General features: G+C 40.1%; 1 protein-coding gene across 4 annotated transcripts in view; it reads right to left on the bottom strand.

The window, feature by feature from the left end:
* Positions 1–8,929: 8,929 nt before the first annotated feature.
* LOC137975464 (uncharacterized) overlaps positions 8,930–12,757 on the bottom strand; it is a 24,850-nt gene continuing 21,022 nt past the window's right edge. For all 4 annotated transcript variants that reach the window (XM_068822585.1, XM_068822588.1, XM_068822586.1 and 1 more), the window contains one exon: positions 8,930–12,757. This exon is cut by the window's right edge and continues 292 nt beyond it. In XM_068822585.1, the coding sequence (XP_068678686.1) occupies positions 10,984–12,757 (1,774 nt within the window). In that variant the 3' untranslated portion in view covers positions 8,930–10,983.

The raw sequence follows: 12,757 nt of genomic DNA, 5'->3' as shown, positions 1-12,757 counted from the left end.
ACAAATCCATACTTTAACGCTACTGACAAATAGCGTATTAAAGAAGGCAAAAAAGAACAGGTCCTTTGCACTTACGTCACAATCTTCGCTTCGCACAGGACAACGCATTTTTCACGCTCGAAAACGAGAATAATAAACTATCCGCAATTTTTTAGACCTGTAAAAAGTCTTTCACTCATGTGGTCATATTGATGGACAGACTGGACTATAGGTGCCCGTATAAAGGGTATAAAGGAAGTTTTCTGAAAAAGACAATCGGCGACAAAATTAGTTGAGACACTTGCCAACAGAGCACACTGGCAACGACACATTCATTGTTTGCAAAGAAAACTTGTCCAGAAAGTACGTTTCCGGGATACCCCTCCCTCCCCCACCCTAATCAATGTTGTACCGCTGTCGACAAGGCTCGTAGAAAACAGAAAAACACAACATTGTCCCGGGGGTGCGGGGGAGGGGTCCATTTGCGCCGCCGAGCTTGAAATCGACTCTAAAGGATTAAGAGTGTCTCAACAATTTTGACGCCGATTGTCTGTATGAAAAAACTTTGTATGAAGTGTAATGACGACTTCTGATAAGCGTTTTTTTGCATTAATATATGAAATATACACATTTCAATAGCGTTTATGCGTTGTCATGTCATATAGGAATCAGAACATATATTAAATCACCTTTTTCTTTATTACGGTGATGTAGCAGTCACTGGTATGATTGCAGACATTTCAGTGTCGAACATGGTTTTCACACAGAACATTTCTAACGAGATCAGGGCATGTATACGCTTGCCATAAGGGCATGTATACGCTTGCCATCTATTTGCGAAGGGCGGAAAGTGAATGATATTGTCAGGGGAAGTGATATCTCACGGGCTTCGATGAACCGCATTCTAAAAAAAGAGAAATTTTAACGCAAGTAATCACTACCGAGAACGTCATTTACAACGGCCAAAATGTGGATGTCGAACGCGCAGCGAAGTTAAGTTCACGCCACAAACGCTTATTATTGAGAGGAAGGACATCGTACTAAATAATGACAATTTCAAGACGATTTGTGCAGTGTTTTGGATTTGACATACCTTGAAATAAAGTGATACTTTCGGAACATTGCGTGACGTTTAGCAGTCCCTTTTGAAATTCACCATACATAATTCCATTTCAACTTGTTACAAGGGATATGACCCATGAAAAAGAGCGAAATATAAATAGCAAAGACAGTTTATAACTCCTGGGACAAAAAAAGAGCAGCAAACAGTGCTGTACTCTGATTTTAGGAACTCCGCGGAGGAGTGGCCACGAGTAACCACGAGTAACCATAATTAACAAGTAGAATAATTACATTATCTTTTTATAATAATCTTGTGGTTACTCGTGGTTACTCGTGGTTACTCGTGGTAAATGAGAAAATATTGTTTCTTTACTCCCAAAAACATTCATTTCCCACCAAAACCAGCTCTGCAAAGCATCTGCGACAAGGTGGAAAGTCTTTTTGCAACGACATAGCAATTTGAGCGTGGAAAGTAAATGTGTTCCCCGGCTGTAACAGCCACCATGTCTGTTTCGCATTCATCTGCGACACCACTTCGACCAACAAAATCGGCTTCTTCTGATGAATTGGAGTTAGAGGCATAACTCTTTAACAAATCCATACTTTAACGCTACTGACAAATAGCGTATTAAAGAAGGCAAAAAAGAACAGGTCCTTTGCACTTACGTCACAATCTTCGCTTCGCACAGGACAACGCATTTTTCACGCTCGAAAACGAGAATAATAAACTATCCGCAATTTTTTAGACCTGTAAAAAGTCTTTCACTCATGTGGTCATATTGATGGACAGACTGGACTATAGGTGCCCGTATAAAGGGTATAAAGGAAGTTTTCTGAAAAAGACAATCGGCGACAAAATTAGTTGAGACACTTGCCAACAGAGCACACTGGCAACGACACATTCATTGTTTGCAAAGAAAACTTGTCCAGAAAGTACGTTTCCGGGATACCCCTCCCTCCCCCACCCTAATCAATGTTGTACCGCTGTCGACAAGGCTCGTAGAAAACAGAAAAACACAACATTGTCCCGGGGGTGCGGGGGAGGGGTCCATTTGCGCCGCCGAGCTTGAAATCGACTCTAAAGGATTAAGAGTGTCTCAACAATTTTGACGCCGATTGTCTGTATGAAAAAACTTTGTATGAAGTGTAATGACGACTTCTGATAAGCGTTTTTTTGCATTAATATATGAAATATACACATTTCAATAGCGTTTATGCGTTGTCATGTCATATAGGAATCAGAACATATATTAAATCACCTTTTTCTTTATTACGGTGATGTAGCAGTCACTGGTATGATTGCAGACATTTCAGTGTCGAACATGGTTTTCACACAGAACATTTCTAACGAGATCAGGGCATGTATACGCTTGCCATAAGGGCATGTATACGCTTGCCATCTATTTGCGAAGGGCGGAAAGTGAATGATATTGTCAGGGGAAGTGATATCTCACGGGCTTCGATGAACCGCATTCTAAAAAAAGAGAAATTTTAACGCAAGTAATCACTACCGAGAACGTCATTTACAACGGCCAAAATGTGGATGTCGAACGCGCAGCGAAGTTAAGTTCACGCCACAAACGCTTATTATTGAGAGGAAGGACATCGTACTAAATAATGACAATTTCAAGACGATTTGTGCAGTGTTTTGGATTTGACATACCTTGAAATAAAGTGATACTTTCGGAACATTGCGTGACGTTTAGCAGTCCCTTTTGAAATTCACCATACATAATTCCATTTCAACTTGTTACAAGGGATATGACCCATGAAAAAGAGCGAAATATAAATAGCAAAGACAGTTTATAACTCCTGGGACAAAAAAGAGCAGCAAACAGTGCTGTACTCTGATTTTAGGAACTCCGCGGAGGAGTGGCCACGAGTAACCACGAGTAACCATAATTAACAAGTAGAATAATTACATTATCTTTTTATAATAATCTTGTGGTTACTCGTGGTTACTCGTGGTTACTCGTGGTAAATGAGAAAATATTGTTTCTTTACTCCCAAAAACATTCATTTCCCACCAAAACCAGCTCTGCAAAGCATCTGCGACAAGGTGGAAAGTCTTTTTGCAACGACATAGCAATTTGAGCGTGGAAAGTAAATGTGTTCCCCGGCTGTAACAGCCACCATGTCTGTTTCGCATTCATCTGCGACACCACTTCGACCAACAAAATCGGCTTCTTCTGATGAATTGGAGTTAGAGGCATAACTCTTTAACAAATCCATACTTTAACGCTACTGACAAATAGCGTATTAAAGAAGGCAAAAAAGAACAGGTCCTTTGCACTTACGTCACAATCTTCGCTTCGCACAGGACAACGCATTTTTCACGCTCGAAAACGAGAATAATAAACTATCCGCAATTTTTTAGACCTGTAAAAAGTCTTTCACTCATGTGGTCATATTGATGGACAGACTGGACTATAGGTGCCCGTATAAAGGGTATAAAGGAAGTTTTCTGAAAAAGACAATCGGCGACAAAATTAGTTGAGACACTTGCCAACAGAGCACACTGGCAACGACACATTCATTGTTTGCAAAGAAAACTTGTCCAGAAAGTACGTTTCCGGGATACCCCTCCCTCCCCCACCCTAATCAATGTTGTACCGCTGTCGACAAGGCTCGTAGAAAACAGAAAAACACAACATTGTCCCGGGGGTGCGGGGGAGGGGTCCATTTGCGCCGCCGAGCTTGAAATCGCCTCTAAAGGATTAAGAGTGTCTCAACAATTTTGACGCCGATTGTCTGTATGAAAAAACTTTGTATGAAGTGTAATGACGACTTCTGATAAGCGTTTTTTTGCATTAATATATGAAATATACACATTTCAATAGCGTTTATGCGTTGTCATGTCATATAGGAATCAGAACATATATTAAATCACCTTTTTCTTTATTACGGTGATGTAGCAGTCACTGGTATGATTGCAGACATTTCAGTGTCGAACATGGTTTTCACACAGAACATTTCTAACGAGATCAGGGCATGTATACGCTTGCCATAAGGGCATGTATACGCTTGCCATCTATTTGCGAATGGCGGAAAGTGAATGATATTGTCAGGGGAAGTGATATCTCACGGGCTTCGATGTACCGCATTCTAAAAAAAGAGAAATTTTAACGCAAGTAATCACTACCGAGAACGTCATTTACAACGGCCAAAATGTGGATGTCGAACGCGCAGCGAAGTTAAGTTCACGCCACAAACGCTTATTATTGAGAGGAAGGACATCGTACTAAATAATGACAATTTCAAGACGATTTGTGCAGTGTTTTGGATTTGACATACCTTGAAATAAAGTGATACTTTCGGAACATTGCGTGACGTTTAGCAGTCCCTTTTGAAATTCACCATACATAATTCCATTTCAACTTGTTACAAGGGATATGACCCATGAAAAAGAGCGAAATATAAATAGCAAAGACAGTTTATAACTCCTGGGACAAAAAAAGAGCAGCAAACAGTGCTGTACTCTGATTTTAGGAACTCCGCGGAGGAGTGGCCACGAGTAACCACGAGTAACCATAATTAACAAGTAGAATAATTACATTATCTTTTTATAATTTACTCGTGGTTACTCGTGGTTACTCGTGGTAAATGAGAAAATATTGTTTCTTTACTCCCAAAAACATTCATTTCCCACCAAAACCAGCTCTGCAAAGCATCTGCGACAAGGTGGAAAGTCTTTTTGCAACGACATAGCAATTTGAGCGTGGAAAGTAAATGTGTTCCCCGGCTGTAACAGCCACCATGTCTGTTTCGCATTCATCTGCGACACCACTTCGACCAACAAAATCGGCTTCTTCTGATGAATTGGAGTTAGAGGCATATCCCTTTAACAAATCCATACTTTAACGCTACTGACAAATAGCGTATTAAAGAAGGCAAAAAAGAACAGGTCCTTTGCACTTACGTCACAATCTTCGCTTCGCACAGGACAACGCATTTTTCACGCTCGAAAACGAGAATAATAAACTATCCGCAATTTTTTAGACCTGTAAAAAGTCTTTCACTCATGTGGTCATATTGATGGACAGACTGGACTATGGGTGCCCGTATAAAGGGTATAAAGGAAGTTTTCTGAAAAAGACAATCGGCGACAAAATTAGCTGAGACACTTGCCAACAGAGCACACTGGCAACGACACATTCATTGTTTGCAAAGAAAACTTGTCCAGAAAGTACGTTTCCGGGATACCCCTCCCTCCCCCACCCTAATCAATGTTGTACCGCTGTCGACAAGGCTCGTAGAAAACAGAAAAACACAACATTGTCCCGGGGGTGCGGGGGAGGGGTCCATTTGCGCCGCCGAGCTTGAAATCGACTCTAAAGGATAAGAGTGTCTCAACAATTTTGACGCCGATTGCATTTATACACCTGGATGGAGAGAGAGGCACCGTGAGTGTAATGTGTCTTGCCCAAGAACACAACACAATGTCCCAAGCCAGGACCCGAACCCGGACCACTGTATCCCGAGTCGAGCTCTCTAACCATGAGGCCACCGCGCCTCCCATTGCAGGGCCATTGCCAGTATGAGGCAAAATGAGGCACTTGCCTCACTGTTGTCTTCAAAATGTACTCATCATAAACACCTAAAATACCTACGAAGAGAATTTAACCATGGACATTGCCTCAGTCATAACTTTTTTCTGGTTACGGCCCTACATCGTGTACTATTAGAGCTACATATTGAACTTGAATATCCTGGAAGACAAAACGCAGTTCAGTTGACAATAGGTTACTTCGGAAAATACCATATAATACTCTTTTTTGTCCCCCCAATTTTGCATGAGCGTTGTTTCTGTTTTCTCTTGAGACCATTGTAAGTCCCAAGAGAAACTGGAAACAATGTTTATACATTTGGGGGACAGACAAAGATTATCATGGTATTTTCCATAGTGGTCTATATGGAATAAAGCTCTTTGTTACTGCACTACAACACGAAAGCGATACGTGCCTATTTTTTCTAAAGATGACAGGTTTTTTTTCTTTCTGACAAAATATTAATGATTAATAGGCTGGTAGTCTCGTTTTTAACCTCAGAAGAAGATCTGTTTCGTCCTATCAACGTGTGAGCTAAAGGGCCTCTGCTGGTATGACTTCTGGGTGACTCCTTAAATGGTCTTAATGACCCCCGACTTGAAAAAAACGACTGGAACACTGCAGTTCATTACCACCCAACTCAGTCCCTTCTGTTTTTGAGTAACGCGTACCACAGGCAACCCAGTGTACGCTCACCGAGCGTCTAGTTTATCATGAATTTCGTCATAACATTGTCAAAGTAGCTCGGGAAAATGAAAAACTAATATCAGTTTGTTTTTTACAATAACAAAAAGGCAGAGGGGTCAAAATTAAGTCAAAATACGAGAAGAACGCGAAACAAAAATGCAAGAAACTTCAATTTCATTCAATCTGACGCGAGCAATATCGCGTCAATATCGCATAAATTATAAATTTATGTGTCTGTCCACTAATTAACAATAAAAATTAGCCAATGAGCGCGCGAAAATTTTTCAGTCGTTGTAAAATGTATGTTTGATGCAAAGGATCAAAAATTTGCTTTTATAGCTCATTCTTGGAGTAGGTAAGACATGCATTTCTTGGAAGAGAGTTAGATGAAAGTTGCAGGCCGCGAACGGTAGTGATTTTACGGTCATTTAAATTTAAAACAAGACGCCTGGGGGCGTATACACGGATGTATTATTCGGGATGTACTGATTGTGTGAAATGAAATGATGTAACAGTTTCATGTCAAAGGTTAATGCTTGTAATTGACATTGTCATCAGACAAGCGATATGACAAGCAAAAGTTTTGAGCGGACGATGACAGTAAAAAGTATTGTTTATGTCAGCAAGATAATAAAATAAGTTTGTTTAACTCTAGCTATTTCTTACGGGGTTAACAACTGTTTTTACAAGAAATAACTTCTGTTACGGTTAGGCGTCTTGTTATTAGAAGGATTGCCACTACAACACTTGATCACATAACAGCAATGTTGTGGTACCACGTGAAACTTCAATTATTGCTAAACAACATCCAGTCATTTTTGTGATGTAACAAGTAACCATGAAAACAGGAAAGCCTTGCAAAAGCAACCTGTATTTTAGCTTTAGTTGCTCATATGAAAAACGAACTCGGTGACCCCAATTTTTTATTGCACAAAAGTGATCAGCAGGCCAAGATGAAAATATCTGCAAAGTTTAAAAAAATTCTGTGGAGCGGATTCAGAGCTACCTTAAATTTTGAATTATTCAAGGTGGCTCTACATCTGCTCCACAGATTGTTTTTTAAACTTTGAGGAAAGTTTCATTCTGGCATGCTGATTACATTTCAGGAATAAAAAAAGGGGCCACTGAGTTCGTTTTTGAGATAAGAGCAGCTAAAGCCAAATAATGGGGTGTTTTTGCAGGGCTATCCTGTTGCCACGGTAACATTTTACGTCACAAAAATGACCGAATCTTTTTCAGCAATAATTGGTGTTTGATATGGTACCATAACATTGCTGTTAAGTTATAAAGTGTGGAAATGTGAAACCTTCTAATAGGAATGTTTCTTTCAAGTGTTGTAACTGGTTTGTGCCACCTTAAATAACATCCAAACTAGTGCAAATGTCACTCATCAAAGTCAAGCCAACTGGCAAGAAACAAAATACAAGTTTAAATTTTAATGTTGTCGGGAAAACTTGAATATTTGCATGCTTCAAAGTCGCATAATTCTGAGGTTCCACCGTTTATTTTAAAATTAAAGAACTGTTGGTTGAGACAGGTTGTTGAGAATGCAGTAATTGCCGGTGAAAGTTGCAGCTGACATTTCACTGAGTTTAAGAATCTTGTCTTGAGGCGTTCGCCCTTCGCCAACAAATACGTCCAGGTAAAAAGACACTTTGCTCGGAAAGTGTAGTCGTTATGGCAACTGTTACCGCATTCTCAACCGCTTGGAAACGAGTCGTTACAGCTTTCAATGAACAAGATTCAGCCAATACGACTGCTTAATTAAGGATATTAGAATTTAAATGCAGCGGTTATCGTCCTGCCCGTGTTTGTTAGGAAGAGATAGATGCTGGAAACAAAGACCAAGATCGTCAGCCCAAAGTGTGTTGTTTCTTATAATAATATATATGGAAAAATTACTCCATTCTGATTGGCTAAGAGAAACGCAGTTTTCACGTAACATTGTGCAGAAAAGAGGAAATTCAGTGCAAAAAGACATAATAAACCAAGCACTCTGATTGGTCAATGAGCAAACAAAGTCAGACTAACCAATCAAATGCGTGCCCTGGATGGCGCAATTTTTCCCTGATTGCATGATACGCTTGCGTTTCTTCTGCTTAAATATCTCGAATTTTCCACATTATTTTCTCGTGCAATTTGGAATCAATAAGCGCTTGTTATTTTTTTTCAAAGGCTTTATATTGCACTCGCCCGTTTTGTTAGTTTTAGAAAAAAATTACTCCTGTTCATTTATTCCAAATTGCACTCGAAATCATGTGATTACCTTTAATAGGCACTGCATCTTGCGTGACCTGCAAAACAACATACGCCACCGAGGTGTTTCCATGTTCCTCAGAAAAGCGAGAACAAATTTCATCACTTGTTACACGAAATGCGGGCTATTAGAGCTCCCAAAGCATAATTCTGAGATCCGGTACAAGTGACGTGTTTTTAAAACATTTTTAAAAAACATCTGAACCTGTGCAAATGTTAGACTAGCTATAAAAATGGTAGAGGCTTATGAACTTGGTGACTGGGTGGGAGGGCTGGACGGAAAAATATTTAGCTCGAGGTCATGACACACGCGAGGTCCGTGCGCATGATGACCGAGAGCCAAATATCTGAGAGCCAAAGTTCGTTCTTAAGACACAAGCGTTCAAAGACAAAATAATTGGAGTTTTAACATAGCTATTTTGTTGCCATGGTAACCTATTACGTCACATCAATGAGTGCATCTTGTTGAGCAAATATTGATGTTTCATTTAGTATCATAAAATTGTTTTTATGTGAAAGCAGTCTTGTAGGATTAATTTTTTTCAGTAATAAATTGTTGAGACGGTTTGGCACGTTAAAACAACTGCACTTTAGTATTGTCTATGAGCATTCGCACGTGCAATGAGTCGCATCCATGCGTTTGGTCAGAAGTGACTTGGGGATATTCTCTCCTCTCCTTGGTCAGTAATACATTGCCAATATACTAGCGGAATTCCTTAGTTATGAGTAGTTTATTGCACCTACTTCGGTATTACATAAAAATCGATGTCCTACATTTCAGTCTCTCCTTTCGATCTACATTCAATTTATACAGTTCAAATCTCTTTGCAGCATGTACTAAAAAAAGCAATAGCTTTTCAACCTTTTGACGTTGACTAACCTGCTTATACTATTGGTTACAGTCAAAGATGCATACGTCTATTACTGACAAAGCTATAATTGTCAGCCAAGTCTTTGAATTCTTTTTTTCCAATGAGCTCGCGCTTTTTCAGTTCAGATTAAATATAAAACAAGTAAAGCACTTGAATTTGGTTGATGTTAGGGTTACTGACGAAGGTGAATGCTGAAAAGGCTGCTTTTCATTGAACTATGAGAAAATTACTTGCATTACTCAAAGATTTAGGCTTCGAAACCAATGAACTAAGTTAATCTCTTTCTAAACTGTGCAATAATATAATCACATCACGTTCTAACCTTTTCTCTGGCCGCTTTTAAAAGAAAAAAAAAATCAAGCAAACAACTTTGATAAATTTGAAAACTAACCTCCAATAGTTAAAACTTACCACGACCTGTACCTCAGACTGCTCGGTGTTTTAAACCTTAATACACGAACAACTACAATGACTTACAGTGAGCAAATCAGATGATAACAAACCGGAAAAGCTACCGTCTGAAGTCAATTATTTTCTTAGGTAAATATTAATTTCTCAGTTTTGATTTAAAATGACAAATGAGCTTTGGTTGTACAGTTCCAGTGAATTGCCATCCCGCAGCAATGCAACTGTGAAATGCTCTTTGGACTTATCTATTGCGTGTATGCATGCTAATGTTGCTATTTCGTAGATCACCGATTTCATTGATAGCTGGTGCTTTACATGAAAAGGCCACTGATATGAAATGTAAAAACTCTGTGACTTCTTTTAGTAAATTTACAAACGCTTGCCAGTGTACTAAGCAACTGACCAAAAAGAGCCTGTAACGATCCGTGTGCTGTCAGAGTTTGACACCATTTACCACCATTTACCCTTGTGAGTCTTGCATCGATGTCCACTCTTCACCTGCATCTCGTCTTGTCTTCATGGTTATCGTAACGAGGCGTCCAGTCTGTTTGCTGCTCTTCTTTTTTTGCCTTTTAGTGATTCTATTTTCCTCACTAAACATGCCAGGTGTCCTCTAACTCTTGACGTCTTTTCGATCAGAGCGGTATAATGATTCCTAAGATAGCAGCAACGCAAGTTTTCCTTTCAGCTCTTTGATCTGATCTACGAAGTTGATTAAATGTTACATATTCTTCAGTTTTGTGTTTTGTTTGTGAAAGTTCGCTTCTTTTCGCTTCTTAATTTCTCAGAATCTGACGATCTTGTTTATGTGACTCCGGGCATTGACTACTTTGTTTTCGTGTACTGATCGCAGCCTGCAGCCATTGCAAAATGCGAGTAATTTAGAAAGTTTAGTTTCTAAATGGTAGACCTTTTACGCTTTCCACGGAAACGTCATCAACTGAATTCAGATCTTGTCATCCACACGCTGGAGATAAAAACGGTTTTGTCTGTGTACAGAAGAATTTGAAGATAAATGATGGCTGACAGAACACTCAAAATGAATTGACTCATGACCATAAGGGTGATATTGTCCAAAACCAAGTTTTCCGACCCGCCTTCAAGCAGTACGTCTGTCACATTCATCAATGCTCATAAACTGAGAAAGTTTGTGCTTGAACACAGATAAGGTCTTAGCACATCAATGACGTCAGGTACAAATTCAATGCCAAATCACCGCCTCCTTTATTGGGATTGAATGTTCCTCTGCATTTTGGACACTCGGCATTCAGGGCATGCCCAGAATATTCCACCACCTTTGATTCGGCAGGGCACAAGGGACACTTGTATTTAGCCTCCTGCAGTCCTTTGAGTGATTTCATCAAATTGCCAGCAACTTTAGCTCCACTCTTCTTATAAGCTTCCTTCTCCTTTTTACTCAAGTCATTCAAAGTCCAGTAGACATCGAAAAACTCTAGCCCAAGGACATCTGAATTCTGAACTCTAAAGAACCCGCTATCAGCCCAGCCATCTCCCCACGAATTCATCAAACGCAAACTCTCAGCATCGTAACTTGTAAGGACAACTGCATGTCCACCAGGGTCACTTGTTGAGCCCCTCTTTGAATTGAGGTACGATTTTGTGAGGATTTCCTTCCCTTTCTCTTGATAGAATTGACTGAATTGATCCCACTGGGCTCCTGTCAGATAGAATCTTGCAACCACTGGTCTTTTCTCGGTAATCGCCTTCTTGGCACCATTAGTATCAACCCTTTCACATTGCAGACGATATTCTGGACACACCTCCCTGAGGACTTTGATAGTGGGAGCTCCTTTTTCCCCATATTTATTTATCAACTTTTTTCTCAACTCGAAGAAATCCGGATACCCACCATCTCTTCCTACAATGCGTTTCATGGCAAGGTGCATCACGGCTGCAGAGGCATTTGCATAACAGGTACCCCCATGCTGTTGTTTCGGCTTAAATCCATCATTTGCCTTATTGATGTAGACATTTAGATCAACGTCTGCAAGGACATCGGAGAGAGCATCTTGACTGAGCACAGCGCGCTTTGTCATGTCACAAACATCTTTGATGACATCTGGATGATTCACTTGAAAGAAGAGTTTGGTTTCATTATTATCGATGTCTATCTTCCATCCCTCTTTCGCAAACAATGTGCGTGGTATTTCCTGAGTTTTGATGACGGAACTTATTCCGAACATGAACTTGGCTGGCTTCTCCCAACTTTCGTCCAGAATGCTGTACAAGTGACGAGGATCGGATAGGCCTTCATGAGTTATAAAACAGCTGACAATGGTGACACCCAAATCGGACAACGCTTGAAGAAGAGTATCATTTCCATCAGCCTCACCATCTGAGAGGATGAATAAAATTTTCTTGTGATTTTTAAATTCTGGATGGGAAAACAGCTCCTTTGAATGCCGCATAGCTCTGATTAGTGGCGTTCCTCCATAAATGTAGGGTTCAACAGTTTCCATCAACTCATTAACCCGTTCGTCAGTTAGTTCTTGATCGCCAACACTGTCATGCAGTATTTCGGACGCACTTTGAACACTCATAATTTCTGCTTTGTCGACAGGCACTATAGTGTTTCCTTTATCGACATCCTTCATTCTAAATTCCTCCATAAGTTGTTTTCCCTCCTCCATTACGTCTTTAACTGACTCCTCTGTTGCCGATTCTTGAATAGTCTGACTCACACAACCCACCAAGTAATATGCGCCCTCAAAGATGAGGTTACTTGGTGTCATCACGATTTCACGGCATTCTTGGGGTAGGATGTCGTGAACAAACCTTTCGGTAAACTCAGGATTTCGTTGCAAGTAGTATAGCATCGAAGCGGCAGTAGTATGATCCATGACTTTGAGCAATATGTTCATATGTGCCCATGTACGAACTCTCCTCGCTCCGTTTTCCATAAGAATGCTCAAAACCTCATCAATA

Source organism: Montipora foliosa, chromosome 11, assembly GCF_036669935.1.
Source record: "Montipora foliosa isolate CH-2021 chromosome 11, ASM3666993v2, whole genome shotgun sequence".
In the NCBI taxonomy this organism is placed as follows: Eukaryota; Metazoa; Cnidaria; class Anthozoa; order Scleractinia; family Acroporidae; genus Montipora; species Montipora foliosa.
This window is presented reverse-complemented; position numbering and strand designations above follow the sequence as displayed.